This window comes from Cinclus cinclus, chromosome 26 (assembly GCF_963662255.1).
Source record: "Cinclus cinclus chromosome 26, bCinCin1.1, whole genome shotgun sequence".
NCBI classification, from domain to species: domain Eukaryota; kingdom Metazoa; phylum Chordata; class Aves; order Passeriformes; family Cinclidae; genus Cinclus; species Cinclus cinclus.
Window position 1 is genome coordinate 5,699,608 of NC_085071.1, and position 21,453 is coordinate 5,721,060.

General features: G+C 53.5%; 1 protein-coding gene across 1 annotated transcript; it reads right to left on the reverse strand.

Moving 5' to 3' along the window:
- Window positions 1-1,893: 1,893 nt before the first annotated feature.
- On the reverse strand, window positions 1,894-16,211 carry FNDC5 (fibronectin type III domain containing 5). The gene is made up of 6 exons (XM_062509091.1): window positions 16,133-16,211; window positions 7,859-7,974; window positions 7,355-7,553; window positions 5,706-5,798; window positions 3,671-3,804; window positions 1,894-3,044 (listed from the first exon to the last, which is right to left on the reverse strand). The coding sequence occupies exons 1-6, from the start codon at window positions 16,209-16,211 to the stop codon at window positions 3,003-3,005; spliced, it is 663 nt and encodes a 220-aa protein (XP_062365075.1). The 3' UTR covers window positions 1,894-3,002.
- Window positions 16,212-21,453: the final 5,242 nt, after the last annotated feature.

Sequence of the window (21,453 nt, forward strand, 5' to 3'; positions counted from 1 at the left end):
GCAGCCCACTCCCACTTGCTGCTTTTTAGTATTTATTGAAACCTCCCTTTTGCAGCTCCCGCTCTGAACAATGAGTCAAAATCAGCAGTCCGGGCAAAAAAACACGTGGGGGGACGTGGGTGGTCAGGAGGGTGTGTTGTGCTGTGGCCCAGCATGACTTCCCTCGGTGTGTCTTGGGTTTATTTTTTTTCTTGATCTCTTGCCTTTATTGACTGTAAAACATCTCAGGAGTATTTTCTGGCAGCTGCTGATGGAAAGGAGGTCTCTGTTCTAAAGATGGGTTTAGGATTGAACTCACACAGTGGCTGACTCTCATGGGTTACAGTGGAATTTAATACTCTGACGGCAGTTAAAGCTTTGATGTTTATGACCCTCAGAACAGCAGCATTTTAAGTAACTTTCTTCTCCCATAACCTTTTCTTAAAGTGTGGATTTACTCCATCACTTCAATTCAAAGTGGCTGAAAAATTTCCTTGGAGGGAATCGCTTGGACTGAGTGGTTTGGAGTCCCTGTCTAGGCTGAATTCCACCAGCCTATATTTGTTTCTCCTCACAAACAACATTTCCTTACTCTCCAAGCCTGCAGTTATAGGTTATCAAATGGAGGTTATCAAAATAACCCTGGCACCTCCTGCCACATGTGAATATTGAACTCTGCCCCACACTGACACTTTAATTCAGTTCTACCAAATGAGTGATCACATCTCTGTCAGGAATGAAATAGCTTAAACCTGTCCCTAGGGAACAACAACTGTGGGGAAAAATAGGGATATGGTCTGAATTCCCAGGGACAACTGGCTTTAAAAACAGCCACACAACCCCCCAACCTGCCAAATTACCAGACTGGATTTCCTCTGGAGCAGCTCTCCAAGGGCTGCTTGCTTGGCTGTCTGCTCCAGGATTAGGAGAGCATCTCCCTTATCATTTTGCACATGCTGTACCATCTGTCCTAAATCTCCCTTTGTAGGGCTGTGGGTTCCAAATGCTATTTCTTCTTTGGGTGATAACAGACGAGGCTGAAGGATTTTGCTAGGTAGGGTTGGAGTGTTATTTATGGTGCAAGCTTTTCTTGTCCTGCAGCCAGAACCAACTCTGAACCTCCCTGGGTTTCTCCACCCAGACACTGACAAAATATTTTCGGTTCTAGGTCTGTTTAGATAGATTTTAGGTCTGGGAAATACAAAATCTCCCAGTTCTAGTGTGTGTGTGTGCTGCTGAAAGCAGGTGAATATGAAATAATTAAATCCAGGCATTACAAGGACACAAGAGATGCCTTTAATCTTTTATTGTACATTATAAAATGTTTATTGCTCTGTCTGTATCAGAGGTGGTGACCTCTCCTTCTTGGTGATGGAAGAGTATGTTCAGGCAAAGGATCCTGGAGACACCTTTGGGGCTGGCCTGGCTGGAACCAGCACATCTGCAGGAGAACTTCCCAGTGCCTTTTTCCCAAACCAGCTCTTTGGGAAAAGCTGGTGACAGGGGAAGGGGAGAGATGGCAGCTCCTCACTGCCAGGCTGTTCCTTTGAAGGAACTCCCAACCCAGGCTCCTCCAAACCTTCCTCAGGCCAGCCTCTGCTGGCATTTGATGGATCAAATTTGGATCCTGCCTCATCCCCTAAGTGCATATGGAGTGGTCTTGTGGAGGAATTAAATAAATACAGATACCCCATGGCACACTACAAAGAGTAAATCTTTTTCATGTCATGGTCCTGCATCTCCCAGCTTTCCAGAGCACCAGCAATCCCCAGGGATCCTGTCAGCTTCCAAACTTCCTAAGAGAGAGGAGAAGCTCAGCCCCTTTCCCATCCATCCTCATCCCTTTTTTGGGAAGGGCTGTCTCCAGCTGACTCCTGCCATTCCAAAAGAACAGCACAGGCAGGATGGGTAAGAACCAGCCCTTCCCACACAGAAATTTTACTAAAAGAAGCATTTTAAGAAGTGAAGCCCTCAGAAAAAGGCCCCTCAGACCAGAGCCTCCCACAGCAAACAGCTCTTGCCCCTGGAGACCTTGCATAGCAACTGGTATCATCAGGTATTTTGTCTTTTTTCTTTTTGTTGTTGTTGTTTTGTGGTTTTTTGTTTGTTTTGTTTTTTTTTTGCTGACTGGCTACATTTTTATGGACCTTTTATCCCACTGGTGGTGGACTCAGGCCCAGCTGAAAATACCACGGAGAAAATGGTTGAAATTATCTTGGAAGCTAAATAACAGCTTCTGGTGTCCCCTCATGTTGGTCTGTGCCTCAGCGTTCCCCGATTTTTCTGAGGTGAAGAGCACCAGTGCGAGAGAGGAGAGACAGCAGCAGTGGAGAATGTGCTGCAGCCTGGCTGGAGAACAACCAGGGAAGTTCTCCTGGTGGGAATGGAGCCCGGGGGATGCCTTTTTTATTATTTTTTATGTGTGTGTGTGTGTGTTTGAAAAACCCACCTGCAAGACGTGTTACACGACACACATCGATGAATGAAGCAAGGCCCGAGCACACAGCAGCCAAAATTTGGCTTCTCGGTGGTGTTTGCCATGAGCTTCCCTCTGTTCCTGCTCGGAGAGGGATGTACCTGGGAAAACTGCCAGGGTGGAGTGACAGTGAGACCAGAGAAAGACACAACAGAACCTTGTGCATTCCCCAAAAAAACAGGAAAACTGTCCCAGAAGATGAAGTGTGAGGGCGGAAAGCAGCGTGGGAGACATTGCTCCAACTCAGGTGATTCATAGATCCAGCATCACTGATTCTTCTCCATCTTCTTTGTTTGGGTGTCAGGGTTCATTTGTTTTTTGTTTTTTTTTGTTGTTTTTTCTTTTTTGTTTGTTTGTTTTTTTTGCAGGATTTCCCTTCCTGGCCAGATGTTTTGCAGAACACGGATGAGGAGGTGGATGCCAGCGAGTGACAATCACGAGGTGTTGTTTTGCAAATCGCTCCGACAATGTTTCACCTCCCCAGTCATCACGGCTCAGAGGCAGAGTGAAAGTGAGGGATGGAGTCCATCTCTCAGGTGTCAGGCTGTCATGCTTCAATGATATTCACTGAGGGCTTGTTTTTTGGAAACTAGGAGAGAAAACAAAGGAAAAACGGATTTACAGGAGGAGAAAATATCTCATGAGAGCTCAGTGCAGTCTACAGGTCGTGTTTTGTGAAAATTCTCGTTCCCACCTCTTCATGATGATGAAAAAGGGTCAGAGTTGAGGTTTTAGGCTTGTGGGGGTCATTGCTGCTTCTGAATCATCATAAATCAATGAACTATGGAAAACACTAAATAAATACCGTGGGGATGTAAACAGAAACACGAGGAAGTTAAATTAAGTGAAATACGTTGGGATAAATTAAAAGCTTGACCTATTTACACTTCGACATTGTGTTACCATCTTTGCTCCTGCTGATTAACTCTCCGGTTAATTGAAGGAGCAGTGTCCTCTTTGCCACGTGCTGCTGTGGGAGGCTCCAAGGAACTAATTTGGTTTTTTGTCCTCCAGAGATGTTCAGATCATCCAGAAACGTGGCTTGAAATCTGATTTCTGGCGGCCACGCAGGATGCAGGAGGTGGGAGTGAAGCGCTGCTGTCCTGATCAGCAGAGCCGTGGGTGTGGAGGGTGTTCCCTTCCCGCATCTCTGCTGAGAGGAAGGATTTTTAACAGAGCCTTTTTGGGGGTGATTTAGCACAAAAAAAAGCTCACCTTGCTCCGCAGGAGGCCCCCGCCCTGGTGCTCGGGTGTGCTGTTCTCCGAGGGGCTCTTGGCTTTCTCCTTGCTGTTGTTGGGCTCGTTGTCTTTGATGATGTCGTACTGTCTGCAGAACAGGGCGATCACCCCTGCCGGGAGAAAGCATCAGCATCACACCAGAGATCACAAATCCCTCTGGCCAGCCCTCCCAGACCACAGCCAGGCAGCACCTCTGCCTCTTCCCTTCCCTTGATTCCATGCTAAACTGGTTGGACAGGACGACAGAGGGTTAATTATATTCCAACCTTCCCTGTTCTGAAGTGTTTTAAGCCCTGCATTTGGATCTCAACCAGCACCAACCCCGCGGTTCGGTGAGCATTGGAGCTCCTGGAATTTCTGCCTGGTGAAAATGTGTCCTCTGCTCCCTGTCCTCTGCAGCTGGAGCTGGCAGAGGAGAGGTTCTGAACCTGCCAGCACCTGCAAATGGGCACCAGCACAAACTGCGAGTGGAAATTTCCTCCCACACACACCCGGGCACGTGGAGAGGGAAGCAGGGGCAGCCATGGCACGTAAGATGACTGCAAATGTCTGTCTGAGAAGCTTTTATGTGATGTTTCCACCAAATAACATCACTGCCTGCAGATTCCAGACACGTAGGTGAAGTGGATCCAGGCTGCTTTTCCCTCCCTGAAAAAAATCTTCCTTAATAGCCAAATATATTTAAATCTTCCAGCATCACATCATGAACTGCTCTATAAAAGGAGGGTGGCACTTGCCCCCAGGCTTAACTGATTAAATACAGTGGCCCAAATTCTTTCTTTGGGAATGTGAGTAAATGGCTGATTCCAGGAGAAAAGGAATCAGATGTTAACATCTGCCACAGCCACTCTTTGTGTGATTTCAATGGGTAAAACTGACACACAAAGAAAGAAAATGCCGTGAAAAATTCCAGAAACACAAGAGCTGGGGCTTGGCTCAGCCCAGAGCCCTGGGCATGGACTGGTTCCATTTGGATTTTCCCAAATATTGTCATACAGGACAGGTTAAAAGCTGGTTAAAAGAAGGAGGATTTTCTTTGCATTGAGACTTTTTAAAGAGCCCATTTGATGTAGAAAGATTCTCCTCACACCCCTTTTGCTTTTTAAATATAAGTGATTTGTCTGGAAGGGAAATTGTGGGATTAGCAAATTCTTTGTTCCCGGCTGATGGAGTCTTAGATTATTCTACAGCAGGAGATGAATCAGTTGTTCAGTCACCCCATGTAATTATTCATGATTATTTTCCCTGGCAGGGCATTGAAACTGGGATGTGCACAACTAAAACATGGCATAAATGCTGAAAAAATAATAGCCTAGAGGTTCTGGGCATCTTCTAAATTCGTTTTGGTTTTCATGTGATTATTTGCTTTAGGAATAATTGCTGTCCAGTCTCTGGAGATGCAAATAAAGGCAAAAAAAAAAAAATATACATGAATCTGATTCAGTGTCACCTGGATTCCTCCATTCCCTTCTGTGATGGGGAAATTTCTGTGGAAAATTAAATCTAAGTCTAAATCTAAATTAGTGGGTATGGAGAGCAAGACTTAAATCTCTGTTTTGCCTGAGCATTGGAGTCATATAATATCCAGAAAATTACTGCAACCTGTAATATCTGAAGGACTCAAGGCATATCCTGTTGGATATTTGGATCCCTGGAAACATTCCAGGACAGGGCTTGGAGCAACCTGCTCTGGTGGAAGGTTGGGATGGAACAAAATGATCTTTATTTCCCTTCCAACCCAAACCATTCCATGATTCTGTAGCTGAGGGCATCATAATCAGGGCAGTCTGGAAAAAAAATGAGATTACAGGATTAGCCATAGGGAATTGCTTCCATCAAATCAATTTTCTTCTTCTGAACTCAAGCTGCAAAGCACAACCTGAGGTGCCCTTAGAGCTGAGAACTCCATACTTTTTGTGGGAGGAAGGGTTTCTTCCATGGTTCCACATGCAGCCAGGCGTTCCTGAGGATATCCCACGGATATTACTTTTGACAGAGATTTAGAACTGACCTGCCCACATAAACAACACCACAACAATGATGAGAATTTCCCCCGCTCGAAGCTGTTGGTTTTTCTTCTCCATCTCCTTCATTGTCACCTCATCTGCACAAGGGCAAAGAGATACTGTGAGACCCAAAACCCAGCTCAGAGCCTGGTTTAGGAGTGCCCCCGACCCCAATCTGTGTGTCAGGAGCAGAGCCAACAGGAAGAGAGTCCCGAGGCTCCTTAGGACACTTGGATTAGGATTTAGGAAGGAATTCCTCCCTGTGTGGGTGAGGAGGAGCTGGAATGGATTTCGCAGAGAAGCTGTGGATGCTGCATCCCTGGAAGTGTCCAAGGCCAGCTTGGATGAGGCTTGGAGCAACCTGGGATAGTGGAAGTGTCCCTGCCCATGGCAGGGGATGGAGCAGGATGAATTTTATGTCCCTTCCTATTCAAACCAGTCTGGGATTCCAGGATTCATTCTGTGACATCCAGAGGGAGGAGCAGTGGGACAGGGCAGTGTTATCTGTCCCCGTGGCTGCTCTCTCTGCTGTCCCTGTCCCTGTTAGTGCCATCTGCACCTGTCACAAAGCCTTGCATGCTCCAGCAGTTCCAGCTCAGGAGCACGGAGAGCCTGGCAGGATATTTTTCAGCGGAGCCCTGGGATTCAGAAAAGAGCAGAGCCTTTTTGCAGGGCGTAATTCGCCTCCTTGGCTTCAAAGCATTAAGGAGATTACAGTTCAGGCCAACAGGAAAGGAGCAGTGCTCCTCTTAGTGCTTCCAGATAAACAGCAATTCAGGATTTACAGCCTCCAAATCAGTTTAATAAATAGAGTCAAGGACTTGCATCCTCAGAACCATGGCCAAAAGCCCTGGAACGGGGCTGTCCTCAGCAGGCAGGGAAGGACCTGGGTGTCCCCACAGCCCTGCACTGCCAGGCCCTCTTTGGAGCAGGTTTCTTGCTGACAGAAACCCCCCAACAGCCTGGTTTGGCTAAAGAGGAACAAGCGAAGGTGTTGCCAGTGAGGAAGTGCCTGATTTTCTCAGTGGAAATGATTTTCCACCTGATTTTCTCCATGGAGATATTGAAAACCCAGCTGGGTGTGATCCTGGACAACCTGCTCTGCTTGACCCTGCCTGGGTGATCTCAAGAGGTCCCTTCCAACCTCAGCTCTCTGTGATTTGGCAGAAGTATTGAAAATGTAAAAAAAGTGGGAGCCTCTGGGTATTTTTTTCCCCTGACATCCAAGCACAGGAGGCCCTGTAGATCCCACGAGTGCCCTGTGAGCACAGTGGTGTGCCCAGTGCCATCCAGGAGGGTTGGAGTTCACAGACTGGCCAGGAATTTCCCCTGGCATTCTCCACTCGTAGGGAGCAGGACACAGAGCTGCAAATCTCCTCCTCACTTTATTAAATCTCATCTGAAATGGGAGAAGGAGCAGCCACCTCCAGCAACATCTCCCTGTCACTTTGTGCCTCCTTGAGCTTGTCCCCTCAGCACATCCTGAGAGGACACTCAGCCCCCATGAGTGTTTATCCCACATGGTTTCTCCTGTTGATCCCACTGGGTTTTTTTCTATTTATCCCACAGGATATCCTCTCACCACACAGCATCCTGGTATCTCTCTGCAGAGCCCTGTGTCCCAGGGGCCACATAGGAACTCACCCACACTTGCCTTTATTTTTAGAGGCTAGTTTCTCAGCTTCCCTGGGGGTCTTGAAGAGGACTGGCTCACTGGCAGGGCTCTGGCCTTGGATGCTGATGGACTGGACATGCACAATGTACTCAGTGTCCTCCTCTAGGTCCCAGAGGGCACAGGAGCGGGTGGTGGTGTTCACCTCCTGGATGAAGCGCAGCATCCGCACGTCCTTCTTCTGGAAGCCGAGAGAGGAGAGCACAGAGTGGTGGAGAGGCCTGCCCGTGTGCTGTCACCTAAGGCCATTGATTCCTGCCCTGCCCACCACGTGGATGTGGAGAAACCATCGGGATCCTTCCCTCTCTGCAGCCACCAATGTGCAAAGCGTTGCTGCAAAGGGGATGGAGGAACCAAATCCCCTCCGGGACCACGAGGGACATGACGAGAAGAAATGGGCTTAAACTGCAGCAAGAGGATTTGGGAACCAAGGGGACCTGAGGGGAAATGGACATGGCTGAAACTGGGTAATTGTAGGCACGGTACCTGTTGGGAAATTGCAAATCCAATGACAACTTCATCTTCCAGGACATCCCAAGTGACCACAGCTGAGTTGGCTTTCAGGTGTTTGACTGTGACATTTACTGGAGCCGATGGGCTGTCTGCAAGGAGGGAGAGCAGAGCCTTTACAGGGGCAGGAGAGGAGTGGAAAAGGACCTTCCTCAGGATCTATTTTGGATATGTGACCTGGAAATTGCAGGTACTCCATGACTCAATTCCCAGGGCAGAGCTAGGAGTTGTCACCTGAGAATATGAGATACATTCAACACGGGTTCAAATTGATAGAGGAGAAATTTAGGTTAAATATAGGGAAGAAATCCTTCCCTGGGAGGGTGGTGGAGGTTGCCCAGAGAAGCTGCCCCATCCCTGGAAGTGTCCAAGGCCAGGCTGGAGCAACCTGGGACAGTTCAAATTGTCCCTGCCCATGGCAGGGGATAGGACTGGCTGATCTTCCTGTCCCTTCCAACCCAAACCATTCCACGACTCCATGTGTGAAATACCCAATTTCTTGAACACCACAGCTGAGCCCTGAGCAGTTCATTCATCCCATCCTCCCAGACACATTTTCCCCTGTTGTTCCCTGTTCCAGCCTGACAGTGACAGCTGTGAGGAAATTCCAGCTCTGCCATGGAAGTGTGCACACCAAATGCTTTGATGAGCATTCCCGAGGTTTGAAAGGCGGGAGTGAAGTAGCTGGGAGAGTTTCTTTTGCTTTTCCCTGGCAGAAAATGTTTCTTACAATGTTTTGTGGCTGATGTCAGAGCACATCCAGCGAGCATCCACTTGGAACTGCCAGGACACACTGGATATTGTAATGTGGAAAGGGCAGGACAACAAAGCAGGAGCCTGAGGCTCTGTGTTTATTCCCAGTTCCAGAGCACAGCTGAATTTCCAGCAGGATCCTCCCAGCCTTGCCAAGGAGAGCTGGGCTCCTGCACAACTTCCCCAGGAGCCTCTTCCCAAGGGAGCTGCTCAGTCCAAAGCCCTTCCTGACATCTCGGGGAAGGTTTTGCCTCCTAGGCTTGGCACAGCTCTTCCAGCTGGACTTTGTTTCTGCTCCTCTGGTCAAATTTAATTCACAATCTTCAGCTTTGCTCTGAACCTAAAGCAGTGAATGCTCTGACTAGCCACAGGAAGTCAGTAGGGTGAGGAAGAGTTGTTTTATTCCAATTTTTAATGAGAAATTAATACTTGCATTTCATTATAACCATCCCTTTGGGGCTGGAACAGGTCACCAGTACAAGAGGGGTCCATTTGTGCCCATCTCCAGTGACACTTGTTGGATTTATTATCATTCCCAGCCGCTTGGATGGAGCTGAAAATATTCAAGCTGTAGTGTCAGTGTCTGACATCACTCCTGGTGAATGCTCCCCTGGGAACAGAGGAATAACAGGAGCACAGAATTCCCCAGCTGAAGGTCACTTGGCACAGTGATCCCTCATGCCTTTCACAGCCAGCAGGTAGACCCTTAGGAATAAAATGTCTGGAGAAGTCATTTGATTCTCAGTAAGAAAAAAAAAGGTCACTGAATGGCTGAATTCACACAAAATTGGGACTTTAGGATGAGAAGCAAGACTGTGATTCCACAGAGGGATGTCATTCCTCTCTGGAGTAAAGATGGAGTTGGAGTTGATCCAGAGCATTCTCATCTCCCAGGGCCTGGCCCTCATGGAATGAGGCAGAATTCTCCAGGCATCCTCTTGGAGGATGGAATCCCTCACCATCCTCACCCTCCCTGCAAGCTGAGGAGGGACACAAATCATCCTCCCCATCCTGGAATTAAAGTCCCTTTCTAACTGTGACACGAGGAAGGGACGTGGGTCTGCAGCTCTTCACCTTCCCCCGTGACTGAACCAACAAAAGTCGAGTCTAATTTTAGGAAGGGGCAGTCAGCAGACAGGAATGTGCAAGGGGAAGGTCTGTGAGTCATGCCTGATGAATTTTTGCTGGAACATACGGAGGACATGACGGAGTTGAGGGATGGGAGACAAAACAGTCTCCAGCTGCAGCCAAGCACTTCGCCCTTCCCGGCTGCACCGCTCAATCCCGGCATGGTTGTCTTCCCTGGGTATTTTTAGGAGCTAATTTTTTTTAATTTTTTTTTTTTTTTTAAGAGCTACCACTGACTTAGCCAGCTTCAGTTAAAAAAAAAAAAAAAAGAGATTAATTAACCCCACAGGAACAGAGAGCAGAGATCACGGAGAAAAGCTGGGAAAAGGGAACATCACTCAGAGTGTTCAGGTCCCCTTTGAAATTTGTGACCTTGAGGAAGGCACAGCATAAAAAGTGTCCGAGTTTCCTGATGGCATAAGATGAGGGGGAGTTAGGAAGACCTTAAAGAGCTGGAGGAGAGCAAAAAACTCTTCTGGGAAGTGGTGGGAGAGGGTGGAGAGTTGTGAGGCAGGAGGGAAGCACTCAGCAAAGCTGAAACCCAGAGCTTGAAGCCTCCAAAACTGGAATCTGGATGGAGGCGAGGGAGAAATCACCTGGAGTGGGTGGTCAGGAACGTTCTAGAACCTTTCTTTGTAGGAATACCTGAGAGAGGGATGGGGTAGTGAAGTCAGTAGCTCTAAAATCTAGGAATCCAGGAAAGCAGATCCCAATGTGTCTTTGCCTTCCCTTGCACTGCTACACCCATATCATTTGTGTTAAACCAGGATAAAACCACTAAAAAGTTAATTAAACTGTGTTTGACAGAAATACAAACCCAGGAAAATGAATTTCCTGCTCCCAGACCTGCGACAATAATTTGGAACCAAAATTGTCATCCATGAGTTTGCTTTTTTTCCCTGTTCCCAGGAGATGAAGTGATGAGATCATGACTTCCTAAGATCTAAAACACTGTTCCAAGATATTCCACAGGACTTTTGGCACCCTGGCCCTGTTGAAGCTCTTTGTTAGTGCCAGCCTGGCTGAGATCAGGTGGAAAAGGTGTAATTCCTGTAATTTCCCAGCTGGCTGCAGCTCGAGCAGGGCCTCAAAGGTGCCAAATCCAAATTTTTGTTTCCTCCTAAAGTCATGTGCAACTCCTGGAAACTTTGCTTCTGTGCCTGTGGCAGCCAGAAAAGCTGCTGGTGCTCTGGGAGAGGGTGGGAATGCTGCAGGGATAGCAGGGAATGGGTTTTTAATGGATCAAGAAGTTTTTTTTGTGCCTGTTTACTCCAGAGCTGCTGAGAGTAGCACATTACCTGTGTGCTCCATAAGGGAATGGTGCAAGATTCCTGGTTTAGCACTTTAACTTCATCCCAGTGCACAATGCTGGAGCAAATCCCACCCTATGGGTATTTGCCCAAATTTGGATGGAAAAATATTCTTATTTTCATGTCATTTCCCCACCCTTCATTAAGGGAAACCCTGATGATTTAAGCTGAAATCAGGACTTCTAAACATGAACAGCAAGTTTAAAACTGAGGATTTTCTAAAATCCCATCTCATTTCCTTCCCACAGACTCCGAAATCTCCCATCCCCCAGGCCTGTGTGTCCCAGCCCTCCCCGATTCCGCCGCACCTGGGGCCCTTTTGGCAGGAGCAGGTCGGAGCCTCCTCTGTGCACCAAGAAATCCTGAGCTCTGGAGATGATCCTTAATCCCTTCCCAATGCTGAAAAACCCTTCCAAGCCTTCCATTAAATGTTTTCCTCGTTCTTGTTGGACTTTAATTGGAGAGAGAGGAACCCCACACACATTTCACAAATCTTCCCTGGCTTCATTATGGGCACAGTTGACACGAGGAAGAGGAGCCCACCTGCTTCCTGTGAGTTGGATTCCCCATGGGAGCTGGGGCATGGATGGGAGGGGTGGAAAAAAAGCAGGGAAAAGGTTTGTTCCATCCCACTGCTGCTGTCACCTGGGAATAGTTGGGGGGGGGGGGGATGCTGGATATTGGGGTATCCAAACCCTGGAGTGTCTTGTAGGATCAGGGAGGCATCACTGAAGGAAAGGAGGAACCTGTGGAAATATCACACCCCTGGGATCACCTCAGGCCAGCCAAGTCCAGGCCATAGGTCTGGAATTAAAGTGTATGTCTGGATTTATCTCTCCAGCCAAGGGGCCCCCAAAACCGCCTGAATTCACCTTTCCCGTGGAGGTGAATCCTTCCTGAGGCTGTGCTGTATTCCCAGCATTTTCCATTTCACTCGGCTCCTTTCCCAGGCAGCTCCTTCCCTGCTGGGGAGGGTTTGAGCTGCCTCAGAGTCCCAGGGATATGGGCTGGTGAGCTGAGGCTCTGAAGCAGCTCATTCCCTGCTTTCCAGCTGCCTTTTCCTGCAGGAAGCAGTGAATCCCAGCCTTAACTCTTGATTTCTCCACCACATCCTTCCCTGGGGATGCAGGAGATGAAAGGACACAACCTGAAAGGAGCATCCCTAAAATCCATGTGATGTTTTGTGTCAGCCCCTCTGCTCTTTCCCTGAGTGTGGATTCACACAGAGCTGCTTTTGCTGCCTCTCTGTGCTCTCCCAGCATGGATCCCATCCGTGGATGTAATTGCTTGTGGGTTTTATGGGGTGTGTAGGAACATTGGCACATTGCTCAGCATTCCCGAGGGTTTTAATGAAGGGAGCCCCGGGGGAATGTGTGGGAGCAGGGATCATTCCTGCTCTGTTTGCTAAGATCCAGCGATTTCAAAGAGCAGAGAGGCCAACTGGTGGTTCTTCAGCTGGGAAAGAGGCAATTATTTCCTGCTGACCTCTCACTTCCCTATAAAAATGGGATATTAATAGGCCACCAACCCACTCCTGCCCACCTCTTGGCTCTGTGGCTGATTCCTCAGGGACCAGCTGCCCAAACATGCTGGAAATGCTGCCAGGGAACGTGGAGCCTTTTCAGGGAGCAGAGAGACTATGGCCAGCCAGCCAAAGGGAAGAAGGAAAGAATATTTCTACCCTGGAGAATCCCAGGGACAGGCAGGATTCTCTCAGGTCTCCACAATGCCACAATTTGGGTTCAAATGCTGCCAACTCGGAGCAGAGTCCTTCCCATCATGGCATGTTTTATCCAGGATACAAATATCCACAGGGAACTGGATGCCAGGGGTTTTTGTAGCTCCTCTTATCCCACACCTCTGTAGTATCAGAGCAGTCAAAGGGGGTGAGGAAGCCTGGGAATTTCCTGGATGCTGACACCAGACCTCTCCTGGGATTTTGCTGCCTGCTCCTGGCCCAGCTCTGCTCTTGTATTGCACTTTTTACTGCACACATAAAGATTTGCAGCTTCATTGCTCAATACAGTTCTGTTTTTAACTGAATTATACTCAATCCAGGCCCTAAATCAGCCTCTGGGCACTTCATAAACCAGCAAGAGTTTGTTTAGTAATGAATATCCAAAGGGTGAGGATGGATCCAGGACCAGCACGTGGACGGCACTGACACGGAGTGCGTGGCTAATAACTGCAAGCACATCTCTGGGAGGAATCTCCCTTTTCCACAAGCATATTCCCAGCAGGAGACAGCATTTGGAAGGGTATGGTTCAACCTTGGCTGCCTCTCACAGCACCATCCCTGCTGAGAACCTGACACTGGGGTCAGAAACCTCCACATCCCAATTAAATCCCTCCTACGCCGAATGCAGAAATCAATAAAGTGCTGACGCCACCCATCAGCCAGCCAGGAATCTCCCCAGCCTCTGGCATGGAGGGAAAGGGCTGGAATGGGTTTGTTTGTTGTTTCCAAATAGCTGAGACACCTCTCTTGAGCGTGCTGAGCTTGTTGCTCACCCTGATCCATGGGTGATCCCAGCTCCCCAGGCTCAAGGGAGCACACCCAGCTCAGAATCGGCACCTGGAGTCAGATTGTCACCTTGGCTTTGTTCTCCTTTCCCCCATGAGGCTGGGCAGGCTGCCTGGGGAGGGGGTGAGGCTGCTTTGCAATGGCTCAGAGGGTGAGGACAAACTTCAGAGCTGAGCAGAGACCAGGCAGGGAGGGTTTGGCACCTTTTTGGGCAGCTGAGGTGGGGGAGCTGTGAAGGGGCTCCTCAAATTGGAGCTTTTCCAGGTCCTAGAGCTGGCCCAGAGCTGTGCTGGCAGGGGAGGTTTTACCTGAGCAGTGTGTCACCCCTGCTCTCCATCTCACAAAAATAAACCTGACCTGAGCTGCTCTACAGGCTGGCACCTCGCAGCGAGGCTGTTTGCAAGGCATAGAGGCCGTGGCCTTCCTTCATCCTTCATTTTGTGGTCTTCCATCATCATTCTGCTGCTCTTTGAGCCCTGAGCAGTGCCCTGAGCCCAGCCCAGCTCCCCTCTCTTCATTAGCTCAGCCTAATGAGGAGAGGACTGCTGGCAGAGCTAGGGCAAAATTAAATCCTATTCCTGATTTGCCAGCCATCCCAAGTGTTTCCTCAGGAACCTTCTGGAGCAGTGGGAATGATGGGATGGCATCACCCACCCAGGTGGGATTTGGGGGTTGGTGTGAAGGTTATTTCTCAGCCACCTTGTTCTCCTTCTCCTGCTTCCCCTCCTCACTCACCTTGGCATCACCTTGGCAAAAAATGGTCCTGGCCAAAATCCTTGAATTCAGAGCAGGGCCTGTGCTTGGTGCCACTCACCAGCCCTTGCCCTGGCATTGGCAGGGGGGAATTTGCACCAGTTCCCTCCTGGGAATGATGGCTTTAATCTTTCATGACAGGAATTATTTTAAACTCACTCATACAAGCTCTGGACAGACCCTGAAGCCTCCATCCCTGCCTGGGAATGATTTCCTCCCCACAGACTTTTCTAATGACTCTTGGTGTGTGTGCTTTGGTGGCCTTGTGGCCACATCATCAGGCAGGGCTGGGGACACAGAGCTGGTGGTGACACTGCCACTGTCACTGTGTGACCTTGGGAAAAATCACTGCGTGCTCTCATCCCTCTGTTCCTGCTCTGGAAAACAGGGACAGCACAAGTGCTCTGCCTCACCTGGGTGCAGGGAGAGCATCAGGACCCTTGAGAAGGAGGAGGCAGTGGGGAATGTGTGGCACCTCACCAAAGTCACACAGCTCACCGTGAGCTCCTGGGAACGTGGCACGGACACCTCCCGAGCCAGGCAGGAGCAGGAGGTGGTTATGGGCAGGGACACAACTCCCTGTTTACTCTGGGATGCCAAGTGAGGTGATCCAAGGATAAGGAAGAGCAGGGAAGTGGCCTAGTTTACAGAAAACCCCGAGTGCTGTCACAATTGCAGACGTCTCCATTGTGCCGCGGTGTTTTCCTCATCGCTCCCTCCCTTCGGGAATGTTTCATTAATCTCCCTGGATCTGGCAGTTGTGAAACAGCAACTTCAGAAGCCAATGCCTGGCCAAGGACGGGTGGCAGAGCTGAAAGCATCCAGGGCTTGCTGCAGCCCCCAGCGAGAGGCCAAATGTAACTCCAGTAACTTCAAGGGATGGCTGGAGCGAAGGAATTTCCACTCCCTAGAGTTTTGCATCCCTAATAATCACCCCCAGCCTCCTGGAATGCAAGATATCCTGGCAATCAGCAGTCTGGGAATCAAAGCAGCTGTTCCACCAACATCTTGCAGCCAGAGACGGAGACAGCCCTCGACTGCTTGGGAGGGTGACTGGTTTGTACTGGGGAGCTCCACCAGCTCTGCCGACTTTACTCCCACACAAGGGGGTGCTGGGCAAGAGTAAGAGGCAAGAGTGGATTTGGTGCAGCTTAAGGTCCAGCTCAAGGGATCGCTGCCTTCACCAAAGATCCCCCAGTCCAGGTGACCTGCTCAGCTCGGAGGGGCCTGGTTTTTGTCGCTGGGATGTGCAGTGCCCCTGGAGAGATGGCTCCTCTGGGACCACGGTGCTTCCCCAGCGTTCACAGGGCTCCCAGCAGAGCCCAGCTGGGTCCTGGACAGCCGGGAAGGGGCATTGGCAGAACAGACCCGGCTTTGCCCTCTCCACTCTGCTTTAGCCCCGTGACACGAACAGGGGACGCTGCTCAGGTGTTCCAAACCTCCCCCTACCCCTGCCCAGCTCAGAGCGAGGGGCTCTGCTCCCTCTCCCCGTTTCCACATCTCCACGAGCCGCCCTCCCCGGGGATGCCCGGCTGCGATCGCCCACGCTGGGACACGGCGGGTGCGAGCGAGCGCCCGGCGCTGCCCGAGCCCGGTGCCGCGGGGCTGCGTGTCCCAAATCGCCGCCTGTTCCGCACCCAATTCCATCTCGGCAAAGTCCCGGCGACCCCAAACTCCGTCCCCTAGGCGCAACCCCGCCCGCTCACGCTGTTCCCCACCGGGGGTCTCTCCTGGCACTGAACCCCCTCCCCAAATCCCCGGCACCGCTCCCGGGGCCCGTACCTGCCTCCACCGGGCGCAGACCGGCGTAGCTGAAGCAGAGCAGGAGCGCGGCGCCGGTGCAGCCGAGGAAGGGCTCCATCCCCCGCGGCCGCTCGGGGCCGGGCCGGGCCGTGCCGGGCCGGGCCGGGCCGGGCCCCGCCGGCGGCGCGTCCTGCGGGCGCGGCGGAGCCTTTCAGCACCGCGGAGAGCGCCGGGGCCGGTGCCGCCGGTACCGCCCGGTGCCGCCCGGTGCCTCCCGGTACCGCCGGGAGCCTCCCGGTGCCGCCGGTACCGCCCGCTGCCGCCCGGTGCCGGCCGGTGCCCGCCGGTGCCGCCCGGTGCGGCGCGGCGCGGCGCGGCTCGGCTCGGCTCCGCTCAGCCCAGCTCGCCTCGGCTTGATTTGGTTCGGTTCGGTTCGGTTCGGTACGGCTGGGCTCGACCGGGAGGCGGCCCCGCCGAGCCCCGGCTCCGCCCGCTGCAGCGCCGGGCAGCCCCGCTCCGGTCCCTCCCCCGGCCCCGGGGGCGGTGGGACGGGGACGGCTCGGGCCCCCCGCTCTCTGCCTCAGTTTCCCCGTCCCACCCTCCCGGGGTCTCGGTACAGCCCTCCCGGGGGCTGCTCGGATCACCGGGGGTCCCACTCCCAGCCGAGAGCAGCCCCGGGGCGCGGCAGAGGGGACGTGGCACCGCCGGGGTGTCACACAACTCCTGCGAGCCACCAGGCGCAAAATTCCGTGGGAAGAGGATACGAGGAGCCTCCGGAACCGGCCGTGCCTCCTGGTTAATTAACCGGCACCCTCCGATTGATGCTCGCTGGTGATGGGAATAGAATCAAAGTCCCCAAATCATCCAAATTATGCGACGCTGGAGGGGGGGGACCGTGCTGTGACCCCTGTGCTGCTCCCCAGCAGCAGTGGGGTGTCCTGGTCCTGTGAGCGGCTGGGCATGGGGTGGGTGGTGCTGGGCACGGGTGGCAGATTCCAGCACCCAGGGACATCTCTGACTGGGAGCACCAGGCCGTGCTGTGGGTGGGAGGTGGCAGGGCCAGTGAGGGGCTGCGTGTCCCTCACTGTCTGTCTGTCCCAGGTATTCATCTGCCACCTGTGCAGGGGACTCCCAGGAGCATCAGTGGGGTCCTCACATTTCTGGCAATCCTGGTCCCTATGGTTTGGTTTATGGACTGATGGTTTTACTCTGCTCATCCTGAAGAGGGGAGTGACTCAGGTGTGAGGGGCTTTGGCAGCCTCTGTCACCATTCCCTTGCCACCCCCCTGGCCAAGCATGGCCACAGTGGTGCTTGGGGGGCACAGTGAGAGGACCCCCCCCCCCCCCCCCCCCAGCTGAGGAATCCTTTTGTGTCGAGGAGATCCCCAAAGATCCTTCCTGGACGAGTGACAGACACCCAAGGTAGAACCAAAAAGCCTCTGCCAGAGTCAGGGCACAGCCCTGTCCTGCCCAACCCACACCACTGCACCTCTCATTCCCGAGCCTGGTGATGACAATTCCCAGCATGGTGTCAGTGCCATGGTCTGTGCTGCATCCCAGGGAAATGCCTGTGGTGCCTCCCTTTCATCTCCTGCCTGGCAGCAGATTAAAATTTCATCAGTTTAGTGCTGGAGAAGGTGCAGGGAAGGAGCAGGAACCCCGGGATGGAGAGGGGGGTTCAGCCCCTCACTGGAGCTATCTGCACTGAGCTTGGAGCACCCCAAATTCAGCCACACGTGGCTGGGCTAGAAGGAGCAGGATTTGGGCACAGCCATGCAGGGAGGTGGCTCCAGGCCAGGCTGCTGCTTCCCCTGGGCTTTCCTTCACCAGAACACGAGGCTGGGCAGGAGACAGTGCCAGGCTCAGGCTCCTGATGGCGCTTCCTCCGTGGCCTGCACACCTGGAGCAGTATCACAAACCCCGAGTTCTGATACCAGTGATGCCAGAACAGCTCCAGGAAGGCAAAGCTGAGGTCCCAGCAGGATGTGCCTCCATGCCAGCAGCAGCAGCAGCAGCAGCAGCAGCAGCAGCAGCAGCAGCAGCAGCAGCAGCAGCAGCAGCAGCAGCGCTTCCCTGTCTCCGCAGAGGGAATTCCAAGTCCCCCAGCAGTGAGATGGAGGGATTGGCGCACAAAACCGAGGATTCCCTGCCTGGCTGGATCCCATCCTGGGCCAACAGGGAGCCAAGGCTGGGCCCCAGCACATGGGACAGGCAGTGGTTGCCCCAGTGGCTCCTGTCAGATGTGACAAGGCTGGTCTCTGTCATCCCGCTGCCTCCCAGACTCCCTCTGGAGGGTTTTGGATGTGTCCTGGTATTTTTCCAGAGGCTGAACACAGCTAACACCACAATTCCTTGGCTTTTTCCTTTCCCCCTTTCTAAATAAAGGAGGAACATTGCTCTTTTCCAACCCCATGACATCTGCCATGCTCAGTGGGTGCCCTGGGATGTCACCAGTACCCCGAGATCCCCTCCAGGGGCTCGGGTCCCGGCTGCCCCCAGGGTCCACATGACAGCCTATGCTGTGCTTGTCCTTTCCCTGTCCCCTCTCCTTTCCATCATCGGGCAAAGCTTTTTTGGGGTGTTCTTATGCCCCTGGTCCCCTCTGGGCTCCCCGTGCAGTGCGGAGCTTCCTGCACCTCCCCAGCCCATCACTATTCAAGTCACACGACGCTCGTCACGCGTCCCCCGTCTGCCAATTAAGCCACAGCTCTAATTACGCACTCAGGCTCCGCAGACGCTCCTCTTCCCTCTCCCGGCTCCAGACGGACACCTGGGAAAGTTCCAGCTCTCCCACCCCTCACACCCAGCCCGTCCTGTCCCACCTCACCCGCACAGGGCTGGGCTGTGGCAGGAGCCCAGCACCGAGCCCACAGCCCTGCGACACCAAAAAATTGTCCCTAAATCAGCGCTGTGGTGTGGGGCGGTTGTGAGGGGCCTTCCGTGCAGCCCGCGAGGGAAATGGGTGCGTGCAGAGCTGCTCTGGATGTCCACCAGGAGGAACAGTCCCAGCCCTGCGGGATTATGCTGGCACAGAGGGATGCTGGCAGGTCTGGGGGGGTCTGTGCTGTTGTTCCCCAGGTGTAACTGTGCCCCTGGAGCAGCTCTGTCACCCCTATCCCTCACCTGCACCTCCCCGTGACACCCCAAACCCTCTGGGGAAGGTTCCCTGCACCCCACGGCAGACCCCACCTGCAGCTCATCAGCTGCGTGGGCACCCACGGGGAGCTTCTCTGGGGTCATGCCCCCCCTAAACCCTGGTGCTGGGTCTGGGGTCCTGCCCGGAGGGTGCTGAGTGCCATCCTGAGAGGATGCTGAGGGCAGTGTGGGGTGCAGGGAGTGCAGGATACAGGGAATGGGGGAATGTAGGGTGTGGGAATGGGAGGGATGTAGGGTGTGGAGTGAGCAGGGGATTCAAGGCGTGCAAAGGGTGCGGGAAACAGGGGATACAGGGGGTACAGGGTGTTCAGGAGGTACAGGGGTGCGGGATATAGGAGGTGAATGGGGTTCAGGAGGTGCAGGGGGTGCGGGATGCAGGGAGTTCAGGGGGTTCAGGGAGTTCAGGAGGTACAGAGGGTGCGGGGAGCGCGGGGAGCCCCCGCATCCCGGAGCTGCCGAAAGCCGCTGCTGCCATCTGCCGACACCGCGTCGGGTCCGGCCCCGCGGAGCACCGGGAGAGGATGGGGGGGCACAGCCGGGACCCCTCAACATCCCCCCGGCACCCCCGTGACAGGACCCGCACTCCGGCTCCACGCCCAGGCGCGTCCCGGGAGTTTTACCTCCCAACAAGGGGCTGGAGGCAGCCGGGGTTGGCCAGAAGGGGACTGGGGTCCCCCTCGCTCGGAGCCCCCCGGCTCGGAGACCCCCGCCCAGGCCCCCCCGACCCCGCTCTCCCGGCTGCCGCGTCCCCGAGGGTCCCTTGCTCACCACACGAGATGGGGCGAGAAGCCACGAGAGGGAGCCCGGGGCCCGCGCGTGGCAGTGGCGCTGGGGATAGCGGTGGCACTGGTGACACTGGTGATGGCGTTTAACCCCTCCGTTCCTTGAGGAGGTCGGGGGGACGAGGGATGAGTCTGGGTCCAGACCCCTCTCGGCGCTCTCCCAGCTCCAGACCCGGCCAGTGTCACCCGTTCCGGCATGGGATGGCAGTGTCACCATCCATTCCCGGCATGGCAGTGTCACCTCCGCAGCACTCAGTCCCCAAGCTGCGACACAGCAAGGACGAGCTGCAGCCTCCAGCCAGCCCTGGGCATGTCCTGACCCCTCAGCAGAGCCCAGCTGGGATCCCAAACTGGGGGAACTGGGTCTGGGGTCAGGAATGCCCCCAAAACCCATCCCAGGCCGGTGTCAGGGCGCTGCTGAGCGCACGTGTCCGGCTGCCAGCGCCCCACGGGTGTCCCCAGGAGCCCCGACCTTGGGCTGGCTGGGAGAGGTGAGCGGGACGTGCTGCTGGGCGACGCCGCGGGGACGCGGGGACACACATGGGGACACGGGGACGTGGGATGGAGCCGCTCCGTTATGAAATGTTATGAAACGTCCCCGCATCCCCGCGCTGCTAAGTCAAGATTTAGCGAGAGAGTGGTTCCTGATCCAGATGAGATGGGGCATCACAAAGGGCTTTGTATTCCAGGAAGCCTATTAGAGGTTTAAATTATACAAATGGGCTTTTTACCAAAGATCCTCATTATCTGGGTATTTGTTTTTAATCCCCGGCTATTCTCGCAACTCCTGCCCCACCCTGCCTCGTTTACCTTCCCCGTGTCCTCCAGCGGGCCAGGGCGTGGGGACAGGGACACGCTCTGGGGACAGGGACACGCTCTGGGGACAGCGTGGGCCAGCAGGAAGTGGTCTCTGGGGTTTTGGGGACACCCTGATTGTGCTCACTGGTACCTCGAGGGGTTGATCCTCTCTTGTTTTACCCTCTCCCAGTTTTTCCCAGTACCCCAGAAGGTTTTTGGGATGGTGTTGTGTGCTGAGCACCAAACCTCCTTGGAGACACCCGCAGCCATCCTGGATACACCTGGGCTCCTTCAGTGCCATCCTGGCTGTGTGGGCACCCACGAGGATGCTGCAGAGGCTGATGAAGGTGGTGAGGCTGATGCTGGACCCCAAATCACCGAGCTCTGGGCACCCTGAGCATCATCGAGCCCCATCAGCTTGGGGACCACAGCCAAGGCCATCACACTGCCTGGGACACGCAGAGGTGACGCTCTGGGAGCCCGGCACCCCCATCTTGGGGCACAGGGACACCGCGGTGTCCCCTCCCTGGGTGTCCCTGCAGTCCCACCCCACCCTGCTCTGCTGCAGCGAAGCCTCGGGGGCTTCACGGCTGCCATGACAACGCAGGAAATTCCCACAGAAAT

Bases quoted from the DNA above. Each gene is read 5' to 3' on its own strand.
- FNDC5 (XM_062509091.1), bottom strand. From the start codon at position 16,211: ATGGAGCCCTTCCTCGGCTGCACCGGCGCCGCGCTCCTGCTCTGCTTC. The intron at 7,554-7,858 runs GTACCGTGCCTA...CTCGGCTTCCAG, and splicing joins GATTTGCAATTTCCCAACAG to AAGAAGGACGTGCGGATGCT. The intron at 3,805-5,705 runs GTCAGTTCTAAA...TTCTCCCGGCAG, and splicing joins GGTGTTGTTTATGTGGGCAG to GGGTGATCGCCCTGTTCTGC.